At 53.3% G+C, this 17805-nt stretch overlaps 1 protein-coding gene across 3 annotated transcripts in view; it reads left to right on the forward strand.

Moving 5' to 3' along the window:
• LOC141108829 (disks large homolog 3-like) overlaps positions 1-17805 on the forward strand; it is a 150458-nt gene that overhangs the window by 52309 nt on the left and 80344 nt on the right. For all 3 annotated transcript variants that reach the window (XM_073600786.1, XM_073600788.1, XM_073600785.1), the window contains exons 5-7: positions 5051-5220; positions 16928-17064; positions 17151-17295. In XM_073600786.1, coding sequence (XP_073456887.1) covers positions 5051-5220; positions 16928-17064; positions 17151-17295 — 452 coding nt within the window. The remainder of the gene's footprint in view (positions 1-5050; positions 5221-16927; positions 17065-17150; positions 17296-17805) is intronic.

Raw genomic sequence — 17805 nt, forward strand, 5'->3', positions numbered from 1 at the left:
CACTGTACCTCCTGCTCTTCTGTCCCACCTCTGAACTCCTTCTGCTCATTTTCCCCACCTCTGTACTCTCCAGCTTATCTGCCCCACCGCTGTACTCTCCTGCTTATCTGCCCCACCGCTGTACCCTCTTCTCATCTATGATATGCCCCACCACTGTAACCCGCTTTCTCATCTGCCGCACCAAAGTACCTCCTGCACATCTGCTCCACCGTTGTATCCCCCTGCTCCTCTGTCTCACTACTGAATCACCTTCTCACCTGTCCTAACACTGAACTTATCTGCTCATCTGCCCCACCACTGTAACCTGCTTTCTCATCTGCCCCACCAAAGTACCTCCTGCACATCTGCCCCACCACTGTACCTCCTGCTCTTCTGCCCCTCCTCCGAACCCCTTCTGCTCATTTTCCCCACCACTGTACTCTCCTGCTCATCTGCCCCACCACTGTACCCTCTTCTCATCTACGATATGCCCCACCACTGTAACCCGCTTTCTCCTCTGCCCCACCAAAGTACTTCCTGCACATCTGCCCCACCACTGTACCTCCTGCTCTTCTGTCCCACCTCTAAACCCCTTCTGCATATTTTCCCCACCACTGTACTCTCCTGCTCATCTGCCCCACCGCTGTACCCTCTTCTCATCTATGATATGTGTGATATGCAGAGTGGTGAAAGGAAGCAGAGATGAGACACATCTACCTGTCCTGGCACACTCATCCTGCTGATCCAACTCTCACATCCAGCCCGCGTGCTTGTATGGGATGTATGGGATATATGTTATGTATGAGATGTATGGGATGTATGTGATGTATGGGATGTATGAGATGTATGAGATGTATGGGATGAATGAGATGTATGTGATTTATGTGATGTATGTGATGTATGGGATGTATGTGATGTATGAGATGTATGTGATGTATGGGATGTATGTGATGTATGAAATGTACGGGATGTATGTGATGTATTGGATGTATGAGATGTATGGGATGTTTGAGATGTATGGGATGTATGGGATGTATGTGATGTATGTGATGTATGAGATGTATGTGATGTATGGGATGTATGAGATGTATGGGATGTATGTGATGTCACATACAAGCATCTGAAATGGATGCGCAATTATGAGCTCAGGTCAGGGGTATTTTCTGAAAGCAGCGGGACTGTGTGCAGGATCATAAGTTGGGCCCCCGCAGCTGAGAAAAAGTGCGGTGCACCGCAGCAAAAGTTGGGTGTGACTTTTATTGCGCTGAATACTGGCTGTGGCTTAAAAGGACACAGAGTGCCGGGGTTCAGTAGTAAGTGATGCAGAGGTTCCAGAATAATTTCAACAAAGTTCCCAGAAGCTCAACAGTAATTCCACAAACTGTCACCTGATTGCAGGACTGTGATTGGCTTTAGCAGTGGCCAATTAAGTCCTTCTCCCCCTGGAAACAGTGGTTGGGCAGAAGAGCAGGGGGTACAGAGGTGGGGCAGATGTACAGGGGGGGTACAGTGGTGGGGCAGAGGAGAAGGGAGGTACATTGTGGGACAGATGAGCTGGGGGTTACAGCCATGGGGCAGAAGAGCAGGGGGTACAGAGGTGGGACAGATGTGCAGGAGGTACAGTAGTGGGAGGGATGAGAAGGGGGTTCAGCAGTGGGACAGAAAAGCAGGGTGGTACAGTGATGGGGCAGATGAGCAGGGGGTTACAGTGATGGGGCAGATGAGCAGGGGGTTACAGTGATGGGGCAGATGGGCAGGAGGGGGTTCAGTGGTGGGACAGATGAGCAGGGGGGGGGGTTCAGTGTTGGGCCAGATAAGAAGAGGGGTTCAGCAGTGGGATGGAAGAGCAGGGGGTACATCGGTGGGGCAGATGTGAAAGGAGGTACATTGGTAGGACAGTTGAATAGGGGGAACAGAGGTGGGACAGATGTGCAGGAGGTACTTTGGTTGGGCAGATGAGAAAGCAGGTTACAGTGGTGGGACAGATGAGCAGATAAGTTCAGTGTTAGGACAGGTGAGAAGGTGATTCAGTAGTGAGACAGAGGAGCAGGGGGATACAACGGTGGAGCAGATGTGCAGGGTGGTGGGGCAGATGAGAAAAAGGGTACATTGATGGGGCAGATGAGCAGAGGGGTTACAGTGGTGGGACAGAAGAGCAAGGGGGTACAGTGGTGGGGTAGATGTGCAGGAGGTACAGTAGTGGGAGGGATGAGAAGGGGGTTCAGCAGTGGGACAGAAAAGCAGGGTGGTACAGTGATGGGGCAGATGAGCAGGGGGTTACAGTGATGGGGCAGATGGGCAGGAGGGGGTTCAGTGGTGGGACAGATGAGCGGGGGGGGGGGGGGGTTCAGTGTTGGGCCAGATAAGAAGAGGGGTTCAGCAGTGGGATGGAAGAGCAGGGGGTACATCGGTGGGGCAGATGTGAAAGGAGGTACATTGGTAGGACAGTTGAATAGGGGGAACAGAGGTGGGACAGATGTGCAGGAGGGTACATTGGTAGGACAGATAAATAGGGGGAACAGAGGTGGGACAGATGTGCAGGAGGTACATTGGTGGGGCAGATGAGAAAGGGGGTTACAGTGGTGGGGCAGATGAGCAGATAAGTTCAGTGTTAGGACAGGTGAGAAGATGGTTCAGTGGTGAGACAGAAGAGCATGGGGGTACGGTGGTGGAGCAGATGTGCAGGGAGGTACAGTGGTGGGGCAGATGAGAAAGGGGGATAGTTGGAGGGGCAGATTAGAAAGAGGGTTACAGTGGTGGGGCAGATGAGCAGGGGTTTACAGTGGTGGAACAGAATAGCAGGGTAGTACAGTGGTGGGACAGAATAGCAGGGTGGTACAGTGGTGGGACAGAAGAGCAGGGTGGTACAGTGGTGGGACAGAAGAGCAGGGTGGTACAGTGGTGGGGCAGATGTGCAGGGGGGACAGTGATCTGAGGTGTGAAGGTGCAGGATGTTAATATCTCACTACTGGTCAAGTAGTTTACAGCATTTACTTTATAAAAAATCCTTTTCGTGATTGAAAGTGTGAAGTTGATGTTTTTTGTTATAAAATCGGCACGCTCAATTTCTTTGAAAACATTTTTCGACACACTGTGCTCAAAGGTTGCCTACCCCTGTGATAGACCAACACAAAGTGGCACATAATTGTGAAGTGGAAGGAAAATGATAAATGATACAAATAAATATGTGAAAAGTGTGGGGGGGGACATTTGTATGGCGCCCCCCGGAGTCAATACTTTGTAGAACCCCCTTTCTCTACAATTACAGCTGCAAGTCTTTTTGGGGATGTCTCTACCAGCTTTGCACATCTAGAGAGGACATTTCTGCCCATTCTTCTTTGTAAATTATCTCAAGCTCTGTCAGATTGGATGGAGAGCGTCTGTGAACAGCAATTTTCAAGTCTTGCCACAGATTCTCAATGTGATTTAGGTCTGGACTGTGACTGGGCCATTCTAACACATGAATATGCTTTGATCTAAACCATTCCATTGTAGCTCTGGCTGTATGTTTCGGGTCGTTGTCCTGCTGGAAGGTGAACCTCCTCCCCAGTCTCAAGTCTTTGCAGACTCTAATGCTGTGTACACACGACCGGACTTTCGACGGACTGAATCATGTCAGACTTTTCAACGAACTTTTGACTGACTTTTCGATGGACTTCTGTCAAATCGGACTTGTCTACACACAATCAAACGAAAGTCCGACGGATTTGACCGTGATGACGTACGACCGGACTAGAATAAGGAAGTTCATAGCCAGTAGCCAATAGCTGCCCTAACGTCGGTTTTCATCCGTCGGACTAGCATACGTCCGTCGGAAAGATTTGAAACATGTTCTAAATCTAAAGTCCGTCACATTTTCGACAGAAAAGGTCCGCTGCAGTTCCGATGAAGCCCACACACGGTCGAATTGTCCAACGGATTTATTCCCTCAGACAAGTTTGGTCGAAAAGTCTGGCCCTATGTGCATAACAGGTTTTCTTCTGATTGTCCTGTATTTGTCTCCATCCATCTTCCCATTAACTCTGACCAGCTTCCCTGTCCCTGCTGAAGAAAACCATCCCCACCACATGATGCTGCCACCACCATGTTTCACGGTGGGGATGGTGTGTTCAGGGTGATGTGCAGTGTTAGTTTTCCCCACACATAGCGTTTTGCTTTTAGGCCATAAAGTTGAATTTTGGTCTCCTCTGACCAGATCACCTTCTTCCACATGTTTGCTGTGCCCCCCACATGGCTTCTCACAAACTACAAACAGGACTTCTTATGACTTTCTTTCACCAATGTCTTTCTTCTTGTCACTCTTCCATAAAGGGCAGATTTGTGGAGAACACGACTAATAGTTGTCCTGTGGACAGATTCTCCACCTGAGCTGTGGATCTCTGCAGCTCCTCCAGAGTTACCATGGACCTCTTGGCTCTTCTCTGATGAATGCTCTCCTTGCCCGGCCGGTCAGTTTAGGTGGACGGCCATGTCTTGGTAGGTTTGCAGTTGTGCCATACTCTTTCCATTTTCCGATGATGGATTGAACAGAGCTCCGTGAGATGTTCAAAGCTTGAGAGATTTTTTTTATAACCTAACCCTGCTTTATACTTCTCCACAACTTTACCCCTGATCCGTCTGGTGTGTTCCTTGGCCTTCATGATGCTGTTTGTTCACTAAGGTTCTCTAATAAATCTCTGAGGGCTTCACAGAACAGCTGTATTTATACTGAGATTAAATGACACACAGGTGGACTCTATTTACTAATTAGGTGACTTCTGAAGGCAATTGGTTCCACTAGATCTTAGTTAGGGGTATCAGAGTAAAGGGGGCTGAATACAAATGCACTCCCCCACATACACTTTTCACATATTTATTTTTATCAATTATCATTTTCCTTCCACTTCACAATTATGTGACACTTTGTGTTGGTCTATCACATAAAATCCCAATAAAATACATTTACGGTTTTGGTTGTAACATGACAAAGTGTGGGGAATTTCAAGGGGTATGAATACTTTACCAGTAGTAAGCAGTATATACCATAACCAGTAGTAAGCAGTGTATAATCAGTATTGTGTCCTGTGTGCAGGGTGACGGACTGCGTTCTGCGGGTGAACGATGTGGATGTGACGGAGGTGGTTCACAGTAAAGCGGTGGAGGCTCTGAAGGAGGCCGGGCCAGTAGTGAGGCTGCTAGTCCGACGCAGACAAAGTCCCCCAGAGACCATTGTGGAGGTCAATCTACTAAAAGGTCCTAAAGGTGAGTATGGAGAATGCTGGGAAGTGGAGGATGACCAGCAAACATGTGGCTGTTCCTTGAACATGTCATTGGGAATGCAGTTTTTAGGACTGGGGAGGTTTTAGGATTGGGAGTTTGGGATTAGAGATGCTGGTCTGAGCTTATCGAATGAGGAGACAGAGGTATGGGGCACTGTGTGTAATACAGAGGTATGGGGCACTGTGTGTAATACAGAGGTATGGGGCACTGTGTGTAATACAGAGGTATTGGGCACTGTGTGTAATACAGAGGTATGGGGCACTGTGTGTAATACAGAGGTATGAGGCACTGTGTGTAATACAGAGGTATTGGGCACTGTGTGTAATACAGAGGTATGGGGCACTGTGTGTAATACAGAGGTATTGGGCACTGTGTGTAATACAGAGGTATGGGGCACTGTGTGTAATACAGAGGTAGGGGGCACTGTGTGTAATACAGAGGTATGAGGCACTGTGTGTAATACAGAGGTATGAGGCACTGTGTGTAATACAGAGGTATGAGGCACTGTGTGTAATACAGAGGTATTGGGCACTGTGTGTAATACAGAGGTATGAGGCACTGTGTGTAATACAGAGGTATGAGGCACTGTGTGTAATACAGAGGTATTGGGCACTGTGTGTAATACAGAGGTATGGGGCACTGTGTGTAATACAGAGGTATGGGGCACTGTGTGTAATACAGAGGTATGAGGCACTGTGTGTAATACAGAGGTATTGGGCACTGTGTGTAATACAGAGGTATGGGGCACTGTGTGTAATACAGAGGTATGGGGCACTGTGTGTAATACAGAGGTATTGGGCACTGTGTGTAATACAGAGGTATGGGGCACTGTGTGTAATACAGAGGTAGGGGGCACTGTGTGTAATACAGAGGTATGAGGCACTGTGTGTAATACAGAGGTATTGGGCACTGTGTGTAATACAGAGGTATGGGGCACTGTGTGTAATACAGAGGTATGAGGCACTGTGTGTAATACAGAGGTATTGGGCACTGTGTGTAATACAGAGGTATTGGGCACTGTGTGTAATACAGAGGTATGAGGCACTGTGTGTAATACAGAGGTAGGGGGCACTGTGTGTAATACAGAGGTATGAGGCACTGTGTGTAATACAGAGGTATGGGGCACTGTGTGTAATACAGAGGTATTGGGCACTGTGTGTAATACAGAGGTATTGGGCACTGTGTGTAATACAGAGGTATTGGGCACTGTGTGTAATACAGAGGTATGGGGCACTGTGTGTAATACAGAGGTATGAGGCACTGTGTGTAATACAGAGGTATTGGGCACTGTGTGTAATACAGAGGTATTGGGCACTGTGTGTAATACAGAGGTATGAGGCACTGTGTGTAATACAGAGGTATTGGGCACTGTGTGTAATACAGAGGTATTGGGCACTGTGTGTAATACAGAGGTATTGGGCACTGTGTGTAATACAGAGGTATTGGGCACTGTGTGTAATACAGAGGTATGAAGCACTGTGTGTAATACAGAGGTATGGGGCACTGTGTGTAATACAGAGGTATGAGGCACTGTGTGTAATACAGAGGTATTGGGCACTGTGTGTAATACAGAGGTATTGGGCACTGTGTGTAATACTGAGGTATGGGGCACTGTGTGTAATACAGAGGTATGGGGCACTGTGTGTAATACAGAGGTATGGGGCACTGTGTGTAATACAGAGGTATGAAGCACTGTGTGTAATACAGAGGTATGGAGAACTGTGTGTAATACAGAGGTAGGGGGCACTGTGTGTAATACAGAGGTATGAGGCACTGTGTGTAATACAGAGGTATTGGGCACTGTGTGTAATACAGAGGTATGGGGCACTGTGTGTAATACAGAGGTATGAGCCACTGTGTGTAATACAGAGGTATGGAGAACTGTGTGTAATACAGAGGTATGGGGCACTGTGTGTAATACAGAGGTATGAGGCACTGTGTGTAATACAGAGGTATTGGGCACTGTGTGTAATACAGAGGTATTGGGCACTGTGTGTAATACAGAGGTATGAAGCACTGTGTGTAATACAGAGGTATGGGGCACTGTGTGTAATACAGAGGTATGGGGCACTGTGTGTAATACAGAGGTATGGGGCACTGTGTGTAATACAGAGGTATGGGGCACTGTGTGTAATACAGAGGTATGAAGCACTGTGTGTAATACAGAGGTATGGGGCACTGTGTGTAATACAGAGGTATGAGGCACTGTGTGTAATACAGAGGTATGAGGCACTGTGTGTAATACAGAGGTATGAAGCACTGTGTGTAATACAGAGGTATGGGGCACTGTGTGTAATACAGAGGTATGGGGCACTGTGTGTAATACAGAGGTATGGGGCACTGTGTGTAATACAGAGGTATGGGGCACTGTGTGTAATACAGAGGTATGAAGCACTGTGTGTAATACAGAGGTATGGGGCACTGTGTGTAATACAGAGGTATGAGGCACTGTGTGTAATACAGAGGTCTAAGTTGGTCTAAGCTGGAGCAATTTATCGATGTAAAACATCCACACCTGGAATTCTTGTTTATCATCTCTGTATTGGCTGTGGGGTATGTGGAGTGGGCTGTGTTGTGTGTGTTGACCTATGTGCTGTGTGGTGTGTGGAGTGGGCTGTGTGGTGTGTGAAGTGGGCTGTGTGGTGTGTGGAGTGGGCTGTGTGGCGTGGGTTGTGTGGAGTGGGCTGTGTGGTGTAAGCTGTGTGGTGTGGGTGGTATGGGTTGTGTGGTGTGGGCTGCGTGGTGTGTGGAGTGGGCTGTGTGGTGTGGAGTGGGCTGTGTGGTGTGTGGAGTGGGCTGTTTGGTGTGTGGAGTGGACTGTGCGGTGTGAAGTGAGCTGTGTGGCGTGGCCTGTGTGCTGTGTGGAGTGGGCTGTGTGGTGAGGGCTGTGTGGAGTGCGCTGTGTGGTGTGGGCTGTGTGGTGAGTAGTGTGTGGAGTGGGCTGAGTGGTATGGGCTGTTTGGTGTGTGGAGTGGACTGTGTGCTGTGGAGTGGGCTGTGTGGTGTGGACTGTGTGGTGTGTTGCGTGGGCTGTGTGGTGTGGGCTGTGTGGTGTGTGGAGTGTGGTGTGTCGAGTGTGTAGTGGGCTGTGTGGTGTGGGCTGTGTGGTGTGTGGAGTGGGCTGTGTGGAGTGTGGTGTGGGCTGTGTGGTGTGTGGTTTGGGCTGTGTGGTGTGTGGCATGGTCTGTGTAGTTTGGGCTGTGTGGTGTGGGCTGTGTGGTTTGGGCTTTGTGGTGTGGTCTGTGTGGCATGGCCTGTGTTGTGTGGGCTGTGTGGTGTGGTCTGTGGAATAGTGTGGTGAGTGGTGTGTGGCGTGGGCTGTGTGGTGTGTGGCGTGGGCTTTGTGGTGTGTGGAGTGTGCTGTGTTGAGTGGTGTGTGGAGTGGTCTGTGTTGTGTGTGGAGTGTACTGTGTGGTGAGTGGTATGGGCTGTGTGGTGTGTGGTATGGGCTGTGTGGGTGGTGTGGGCTGTGTGGTATGGGCTGTGTTGTGTGGTGTGGGCTGTGTGGAGTGGGCTGTGTGGTGTGGTGAGTGGTATGTGGAGTGGGCTGTGTGGTGTGTGGAGTGGGCTGTGAGGTGTGTGGAATGGGCTGTGTGGTGAGTGGTGTGGGCTGTGTGGTGAGTGGTGTGGGCTGTGTGGTGTGGAGTGGGCTGTGTGGTGTGTGGCGTGGGCTGTGTGGTGTGGGCAGTGTGGTGTGTTTGGTGGGCCGTTTGGTTAGTGTTGTGTGGAGTGGGCTGTGTGTGGAGTGTGGTGTGTGGCGTGAGCTGTGTGAAGTGGGCTGTTTGGTGTGGCACACAGTAGGCTGTGTGGTGTGGACTGTGTGGTGTGGAGTGGGCTCTGTGGTGTAGGCTGTGTGGAGTGTGTAGTGGGCTGTGTGGTGTGTGGAGTGGGCTGTGTGGTGTGTGGCATGGGCTGTGTGGTGTGTGGCATGGGCTGTGTGGTGTGTGGCATGGGCTGTGTGGTGTAGGCTGTGAGGTGTGGGCTGTATGGAGTGTGGAGTGGGCTGTGTGGTGTGGGCTATGTGGTGTGTGCTGTGTGGTGTTTGGGATGGGCTATGTGGTGTGTGGAGTGGGCTGTGTGGCATGAGCTGTGTGGTGTGGACTGTATGGTGTGGGCTGTGTAGAGTGGGCTGTGTGGTGTGTGGAGTGGGCTGTGTGGAGTGGACTGTATGGTGTGGGCTGTGTAGAGTGGGCTGTGTGGTGTGTGGAGTGTGCTGTGTGGTGAGTGGTATGTGGAGTGGGCTGTGTGGTATATGGAGTGGGCTGTGTGGTGTGTGGAGTGGACACTGTGGAGTGGGCTGTATGGTGTGTGAAGTGGGCTGTGTGGTGTGGCACACGGTGGACTGTGTGGTGTGTAGAGTGAGCTGTGTGGTGTGTGGTATGTGGAGTGGGCTGTGTGGTGTGTGGAGTGGACTGTGTGGTATGTGGAGTGGGCTGTGTGGAGTGGACTGTGTGGAGTGCGCTGTGTGGTTTGTGGAGTGGGCTGTGTGGTGTGGGCTGTGTGGAATGTGTAGTGGGCTGTGTAATGTGGGCTGTGTGAAGTGAGCTGTGTGCCGTGGGCTGTGTGGAATGGGCTGTGTGGTGTGAAGTGGGCTGTGTGGTGTGGAGTGGGCTATGTGCTGTGTGGCATGGGCTGTGTGGTGTTGAGTGGGCTGTGTGTGTGGCGTGGGCTGTGTGGTGTGGTGTGGGCAGTGTGGTGGGCTATGTGGTGCGTGGAGTGGGCCATGTGGTTAGTGGTGTGTGGAGTGGGCTGTGTGGTGTGTGGCATGGGCTGTGTGGTGTGGAGTGGGCTCTGTGGTGTAGGCTGTGTGGTGTGGACTGTGTGGAGTGGGCGGTGGAATGGGCTGTGTGGAGTGTGGAGTGGGCTGTGCAGTGTGGGCTAGGTGGAGTGGGCTGTGTGGTGTGTGGAGTGGGCTGTGTGGTGTGGGCTGTGTGGTGTGAGCTGTGTGCCGTGGGCTGTGTGGTGTGTGGAATGGGCTGTGTGGTGTGGAGTGGGCTATGTGCTGTGTGGTGTGGGCTGTGTGGTGTGTGGAGTGGGCCATGTGGTTAGTGGTGTGTGAAGTGGGCTGTGTGGAGTGGGATGTGTGGAGTGGACTGTGTGGTGTGTGGAGTGGGCTGTGTGGTGTAGGCTGTGTGGTGTGAGCTGTGTGCCGTGGGCTGTGTGGTATGGGCTGTGTGGTGTGAAGTGGGCTGTGTGGTGTGGAGTGGGCTATGTGCTGTGTGGCGTGGGCTGTGTGGTGTGGAGTGGGCTCTGTGGTGTGGGCTGTGTGGAGTGGGAGGTGGAATGGGCTGTGTGGAGTGGGAGGTGGAATGGGCTGTGTGGAGTGGGCTGTGTGGTGTGTAGAGTGGGCTGTGTGGTGTGTGGAGTGGGCTGTGTGGTGTGGGCTGTGTGAAGTGGGCTGTGTGGTGTGTGGCGTGGGCTGTGTGGAATGGGCTGTGTGGTGTGGGCTATGTGGTGTGTGCCGTGTGGTTAGTGGTGTGTGGAGTGGGCTGTGTGGTGTGGGCTGTGTGGAGTGTAGTGGGCTGTGTGATGTGGGCTGTGTGAAGTGGGCTGTGTGGAGTGTGAAGTGGGCTGTGCGGTGTGGGCTGTGTGGAGTGGGCTGTGTGGTGTGTGGTGTGGGCTGTGTGGTGTGTAGAGTGGTCTGTGGGGAGTGGGCTGTGTGGTGTGTGGAGTGGACCGTGTGGTGTGGGCTGTGTGGTGTGTGGAGTGGACTGTGTGGAGTGGGCTGTGTGTTGTGGGCTGTGTGAGTGTGGTGTGTAGTGGGCTGTGTGATGTGGGCTGTGTGAAGTGGGCTGTGTGGTGTTTGGCGTGGGCTGTGTGGGGTGGGCTGTGTGGTGTGTGGAATGGGTTGTGTGGTGTGAAGTGGGCTGTGTGTGGTAGGCTGTGTGGTGTGTGGGATGGGCTGTGTGGTGTGGGCTATGTGGTGTGTGGAGTTGGCTGTGTGGTGTGTGCGGCGTGGGCTGTGTGGTGTGTGGAGTGGGCCGTGTGGTTAGTGGTGTGGGCTGTGTGTGGAGTGGGCTGTGTGGTGTGTGGAGTTGGCTGTGTAATGTGGGCTGTGTGAAGTGAGCTGTGTGCCGTGGGCTGTGTGGAATGGGCTGTGTGGTGTGAAGTGGGCTGTGTGGTGTGGAGTGGGCTATGTGCTGTGTGGCATGGGCTGTGTGGTGTTGAGTGGGCTGTGTGTGTGGCGTGGGCTGTGTGGTGTGGTGTGGGCAGTGTGGTGGGCTATGTGGTGCGTGGAGTGGGCCATGTGGTTAGTGGTGTGTGGAGTGGGCTGTGTGGTGTGTGGCATGGGCTGTGTGGTGTGGAGTGGGCTCTGTGGTGTAGGCTGTGTGGTGTGGACTGTGTGGAGTGGGCGGTGGAATGGGCTGTGTGGAGTGTGGAGTGGGCTGTGCAGTGTGGGCTAGGTGGAGTGGGCTGTGTGGTGTGTGGAGTGGGCTGTGTGGTGTGGGCTGTGTGGTGTGAGCTGTGTGCCGTGGGCTGTGTGGTGTGTGGAATGGGCTGTGTGGTGTGGAGTGGGCTATGTGCTGTGTGGTGTGGGCTGTGTGGTGTGTGGAGTGGGCCATGTGGTTAGTGGTGTGTGAAGTGGGCTGTGTGGAGTGGGATGTGTGGAGTGGACTGTGTGGTGTGTGGAGTGGGCTGTGTGGTGTAGGCTGTGTGGTGTGAGCTGTGTGCCGTGGGCTGTGTGGTATGGGCTGTGTGGTGTGAAGTGGGCTGTGTGGTGTGGAGTGGGCTATGTGCTGTGTGGCGTGGGCTGTGTGGTGTGGAGTGGGCTCTGTGGTGTGGGCTGTGTGGAGTGGGAGGTGGAATGGGCTGTGTGGAGTGGGAGGTGGAATGGGCTGTGTGGAGTGGGCTGTGTGGTGTGTAGAGTGGGCTGTGTGGTGTGTGGAGTGGGCTGTGTGGTGTGGGCTGTGTGAAGTGGGCTGTGTGGTGTGTGGCGTGGGCTGTGTGGAATGGGCTGTGTGGTGTGGGCTATGTGGTGTGTGCCGTGTGGTTAGTGGTGTGTGGAGTGGGCTGTGTGGTGTGGGCTGTGTGGAGTGTAGTGGGCTGTGTGATGTGGGCTGTGTGAAGTGGGCTGTGTGGAGTGTGAAGTGGGCTGTGCGGTGTGGGCTGTGTGGAGTGGGCTGTGTGGTGTGTGGTGTGGGCTGTGTGGTGTGTAGAGTGGTCTGTGGGGAGTGGGCTGTGTGGTGTGTGGAGTGGACCGTGTGGTGTGGGCTGTGTGGTGTGTGGAGTGGACTGTGTGGAGTGGGCTGTGTGTTGTGGGCTGTGTGAGTGTGGTGTGTAGTGGGCTGTGTGATGTGGGCTGTGTGAAGTGGGCTGTGTGGTGTTTGGCGTGGGCTGTGTGGGGTGGGCTGTGTGGTGTGTGGAATGGGTTGTGTGGTGTGAAGTGGGCTGTGTGTGGTAGGCTGTGTGGTGTGTGGGATGGGCTGTGTGGTGTGGGCTATGTGGTGTGTGGAGTTGGCTGTGTGGTGTGTGCGGCGTGGGCTGTGTGGTGTGTGGAGTGGGCCGTGTGGTTAGTGGTGTGGGCTGTGTGTGGAGTGGGCTGTGTGGTGTGTGGAGTTGGCTGTGTGGTGTGTGCGGCATGGGCTGTGTGGTGCTGAGTGGGCTGTGTGGTGTGTAGAGTGGACCGTGTGGTTCGTGGTGTGTGAAATGGGCTGTGTGTGGAGTGGGCTGTGTGGTGTGTGGCGTGGGCTGTGTGGAGTGGGCTGTGCGGTGTGGAGTGGGCTCTGTGGTGTAGGATGTGTGGTGTGTGGAGTGGGCTATGTGGTGTGTGGAGTGGGTTGTGTGGGTTATGGAATGGGCTGTATGGCATGGGCTGTGTGGGGTGGGCTGTGTGGTGTGTGGAGTGGGCTGTGTGGTGTGTGGAGTGGGCTGTGTGGGTTGTGGAATGGGCTGTGTGGGGTGGGCTGTGTGGTGTGTGGAGTGGGCTCTGTGGTGTGTGGCGTAGGCTGTGTGGCATGGACTGTGTGGGATGGGCTGTGTGGTTAGTGGTGTGTGCTGTGTGGAGTGGGCTGTGTGCTGTGTGGAGTGGGCTGTGCTATGTAGTGTGTGGAGTGGGCTGTGTATAGTGGGCTGTGTGGTGTGCAGAGTGGGCTGTGTGGTGTGGAGTGGGCCGTGTGATGTGTGGAGTGGCCTGTGTGGTGTGGGCTGTGTTTTGTGCAGTGTGCTGTGTGGTGTGTATAGTGGGCTGTGTGATGTGGAGTGGGCTGTGTAGTGTGTTGAGTGGGCTGTGTATAGTGGGCTGTGTGGAGTGGGCTGTGTGGAGTGTGGTGTGTGCTGTGTGGAGTGGGCTGTGTGGTGTGTGGAGTGGGCTGTGTGAAGTGTGCGGAGTGGGCTGTGTGGTGTGGGCTGTGTGTGGAGTGGGCTGTGTGGTGTGTGGAGTGGGCTGTGTGGTGTGTGGAGTGTGCTGTGTGGTGTGTATAGTGGGCTGTGTGGAGTGGGCTGTGTGTGGAGTGTGCTGTGTGGAGTGGGCTGTGTGGTGTGTGAAGTAGGCTGTGTGGTGTGTGCTGTGTGGTGTGTATAGTGGGCTGTGTGGTGTGTGGAATAGGCTGTGTGGTGTATATAGTGGGCTGTGTGGTGTGTGGAGTGGGCTGTGTAGAGTGTGCTGTGTGGAGTGTGCTGTGTGGAGTGGGCTGTGTGTAGTGGGCTGTGTGGAGTGTGCTGTGTGGAGTGGACTGTGTGGTGTGTATAGTGGGCTGTGTGGAGTGTGCTGTGTGAAGTGGGCTGTGTGGTGTGTATAGTGGGCTGTGTGGAGTGGGCTGTGTGGAGTGTGTGCCGTGTGGAGAGGGCTGTGTGGTGTGTGGAGTGGGCTGTGTGGTGTGTGAAGTGGGATGCGTGGTGTGTGGAGTGGGCTGTGTGGTGTGTATAGTGGGCTGTGTGGAGTGGGCTGTGTGGTGTGTATAGTGGGCTGTGTGGTGTGTGGCGTGGGCTGTGTGGTGTGTGGAGTGGGCTGTGTGGAGTGTATAGTGGGCTGTGTGGAGTGTAAAGTGGGCTGTGTGGTGTGTGGCGTGGGCTGTGTGGTGTGTGGAGTGGGCTGTGTGGAGTGTATAGTGGGCTGTGTGGTGTGTATAGTGAGCTGTGTGGTGTGTGGAGTGGGCTGTGTGGAGTGTGCTGTGTGGTGTGTGGAGTGGGATGTGTAGTGTGTATAGTGGGCTGTGTGGAGTGGGCTGTGTGCTGTGTGGTGTGTGCTGTTTGGAGTGGGCTGTGTGCTGTGTGGAGTGGGCTGTGGAGTGTGCTGTTTGGAGTGGGCTGTGTGCTGTGTGGAGTGTGCTGTGTGGAGTGGGCTGTGTGGAGTGTGCTGTGTGGAATGAGCTGTGTGGTGTGTGGAGTGGGCTGTGTAGTGTGTATAGTGGGCTGTGTGGAGTGGGCTGTGTGGTGTGTGGAGTGTGCTGTGTGGAGTGGGCTGTGTAGTGTGTATAGTGGGCTGTGTGGAGTGGGCTGTGTGGAGTGGGGTGTGTAGAGTGTGCTGTTTGGAGTGGGTTGTGTGCTGTGTGGAGTGTGCTGTGTGGAGTGGGCTGTGTGGTGTGTGGAGTGGGCTGTGTAGTGTGTATAGTGGGCTGTGTGCTGTGTGGAGTGTGCTGTGTGGAGTGGGCTGCGTGGTGTGTGCTGTTTGGAGTGGGCTGTGTGCTGTGTGGAGTGGGCTGTGTGGTGTGTGGAGTGGGCTGTGTAGTGTGTATAGTGGGCTGTGTGGAGTGGGCTGTGTGCTGTGTGGAGTGTGCTGTGTAGTGTGTATAGTATGCTGTGTGGAGTGGGCTGTGTGGTGTGTGCTGTTTGGAGTGGGCTGTGTGCTGTGTGGAGTGGGCTGTGTAGTGTGTATAGTATGCTGTGTGGAGTGGGCTGTGTGGTGTGTGCTGTGTGGTGTGTGCTGTTTGGAGTGGGCTGTGTGCTGTGTGGAGTGGGCTGTGTAGTGTGTATAGTGGGCTGTGTGGAGTGTGGAGTTGGAGTGGGCTGTGTGGAGTGTGCTGTGTGGAGTGGGCGGTGTGCTGTGTGGAGTGTGCTGTTTGGAGTGGGCTATGTGCTGTGTGGAGTGGGCTGTGTAGTGTGTATAGTATGCTGTGTGGAGTGGGCTGTGTGGAGTGGGCTGTGTGGTGTGTATAGTGGGCTGTGTGGTGTGTGGAGTGTATAGTGGGCTGTGTGGAGTGTGCTGTGTGGTGTTTATAGGGGGCTGTGTGGAGTGTGCTGTGTGGAGTGTGCTGTGTGTTGTGTGGAGTGTATAGTGGGCTGTGTGGAGTGTAAAGTGGGCTGTGTGGTGTGTGGCGTGGGCTGTGTGGTGTGTGGAGTGGGCTGTGTGGAGTGTATAGTGGGCTGTGTGGTGTGTATAGTGAGCTGTGTGGTGTGTGGAGTGGGCTGTGTGGAGTGTGCTGTGTGGTGTGTGGAGTGGGATGTGTAGTGTGTACAGTGGGCTGTGTGGAGTGGGCTGTGTGCTGTGTGGTGTGTGCTGTTTGGAGTGGGCTGTGTGCTGTGTGGAGTGGGCTGTGGAGTGTGCTGTTTGGAGTGGGCTGTGTGCTGTGTGGAGTGGGCTGTGTGGAGTGGGCTGTGTGGTGTGTGGAGTGGGCTGTGTAGTGTGTATAGTGGGCTGTGTGGAGTGGGCTGTGTGGTGTGTGGAGTGTGCTGTGTGGAGTGGGCTGTGTAGTGTGTATAGTGGGCTGTGTGGAGTGGGGTGTGTGGAGTGTGCTGTTTGGAGTGGGTTGTGTGCTGTGTGGAGTGTGCTGTGTGGAGTGGGCTGTGTGGTGTGTGGAGTGGGCTGTGTAGTGTGTATAGTGGACTGTGTGGAGTGGGCTGTGTGCTGTGTGGAGTGTGCTGTGTGGAGTGGGCTGCGTGGTGTGTGCTGTTTGGAGTGGGCTGTGTGCTGTGTGGAGTGGGCTGTGTGGTGTGTGGAGTGTGCTGTGTAGTGTGTATAGTATGCTGTGTGGAGTGGGCTGTGTGGTGTGTGCTGTTTGGAGTGGGCTGTGTGCTGTGTGGAGTGGGCTGTGTGGTGTGTGGAGTGGGCTGTGTAGTGTGTATAGTGGGCTGTGTGGAGTGTGGAGTGTGCAGTTTGGAGTGGGCTGTGTGCTGTGTGGAGTGTGCTGTGTGGAGTGTGCTGTTTGGAGTGGGCTGTGTGCTGTGTGGAGTGGGCTGAGAAGCCGGAGCCAGGTTTCATCTATTGGGGTCAGTGTGGGAGATGGATGGGGGAGCAGAGGATGGGGGAGCGGAGGGAATCATTCCTCTCTCGGGATGTGAGGGGCGCTTTGTTCTCGCTGCACTTTGCTGCAGAATAACTTCATGTAACCATCAGGTGGCGGAAACAACACGGAGAATAATCACCCAAATCTTCCTAAAATCTGTAAAAAGTTTTGTGCTCAGGAGAAATTCCCACCACTGAGCAGTATTGGTTCTCTAAGGTCGGGGTCACACAGGTCTGGTTGCAGTTTGCAGTCCAGAGTACGGTGCGGTTTTCACCGGTTCAGGTGCAATTCAGGTGCGAATTCTTATTTGAATTCTCACCCAAACCAGACCCAAAATCGCACAGGACCCTTTTCAGAAACGACCTCTATTTCTGTTCTGCGGACAACAAAAATTTGGAATTTTCTTTCACTTCCTGTCTCATAGTCACAACAGGAAGTGAGAGGAAATCTCTCCAAATTGAGGGAATCAAAGCTTTGACTCGTACCTTATAGATGTAACAATGCAGTCTTCTTCCATTGCTCTTCAGGGCTGGGGTTCAGTATTGCCGGAGGAATCGGGAACCAACACATTCCAGGAGACAACAGCATCTACATCACCAAGATCATTGAGGGGGGAGCAGCACAGAAAGACGGAAGACTGCAGATCGGTGACCGGCTCTTGGCGGTGAGTGCCGGAACTTGTGTTGGAGATCTGAGGGCAGAAGGCAGATTTCCTTCCCACCTAACAGTTTCTTACTCACCTTTCCACAGGTAAATAACAGCAACCTACAGGATGTCCGACACGAGGAAGCCGTGTCTGCTCTGAAGAACACGTCCGATATGGTTTATCTCAAAGTGGCCAAGCCGGGTCCAGTTCACCTCAATGAGATTTACGCTCCCCCTGACTATGCCAGCAGTGAGTATGACCTATAGAGGGCGCATTTTGTGTTAGAAGCTGTCCTTGTCTTGTCTAATCCTAGAGGAGGCGCCATCTACACAGGGTCCATCTTGTGTTAGAAGCTGTCCTTGTCTTGTCTAATCCTAGAGGAGGCGCCATCTACACAAGGCCCATCTCATGTTAGAAGCTGCCCTTGTCTTGTCTAATCCTAGAGGAGGCGCCATCTACACAGGGTCCATCTTATGTTAGAAGCTGCCCTTGTCTTGTCTAATCCTAGAGGGGCGCCATCTACACAGGGTCCATCTTGTTTTAGAAGCTGCCCTTCTCTAATCCTAGAGGGGGCGCCACCTACACAGGGCCCATCTCATGTTAGAAGCTGCCCTTGTCTTGTCTGATCCTAGAGGAGGCACCACCTTCACAGGGCCAATCTCATGTTAGAAGATGCCCTTGTCTTGTCTAATCCTAGAGGGGGCGCCACCCGCACAGTCTTGTCTAATCCTATAGGGGGCATGACCTACACCCATGCAT

This window comes from Aquarana catesbeiana, linkage group LG09, assembly GCF_042186555.1.
Source record: "Aquarana catesbeiana isolate 2022-GZ linkage group LG09, ASM4218655v1, whole genome shotgun sequence".
In the NCBI taxonomy this organism is placed as follows: Eukaryota; Metazoa; Chordata; class Amphibia; order Anura; family Ranidae; genus Aquarana; species Aquarana catesbeiana.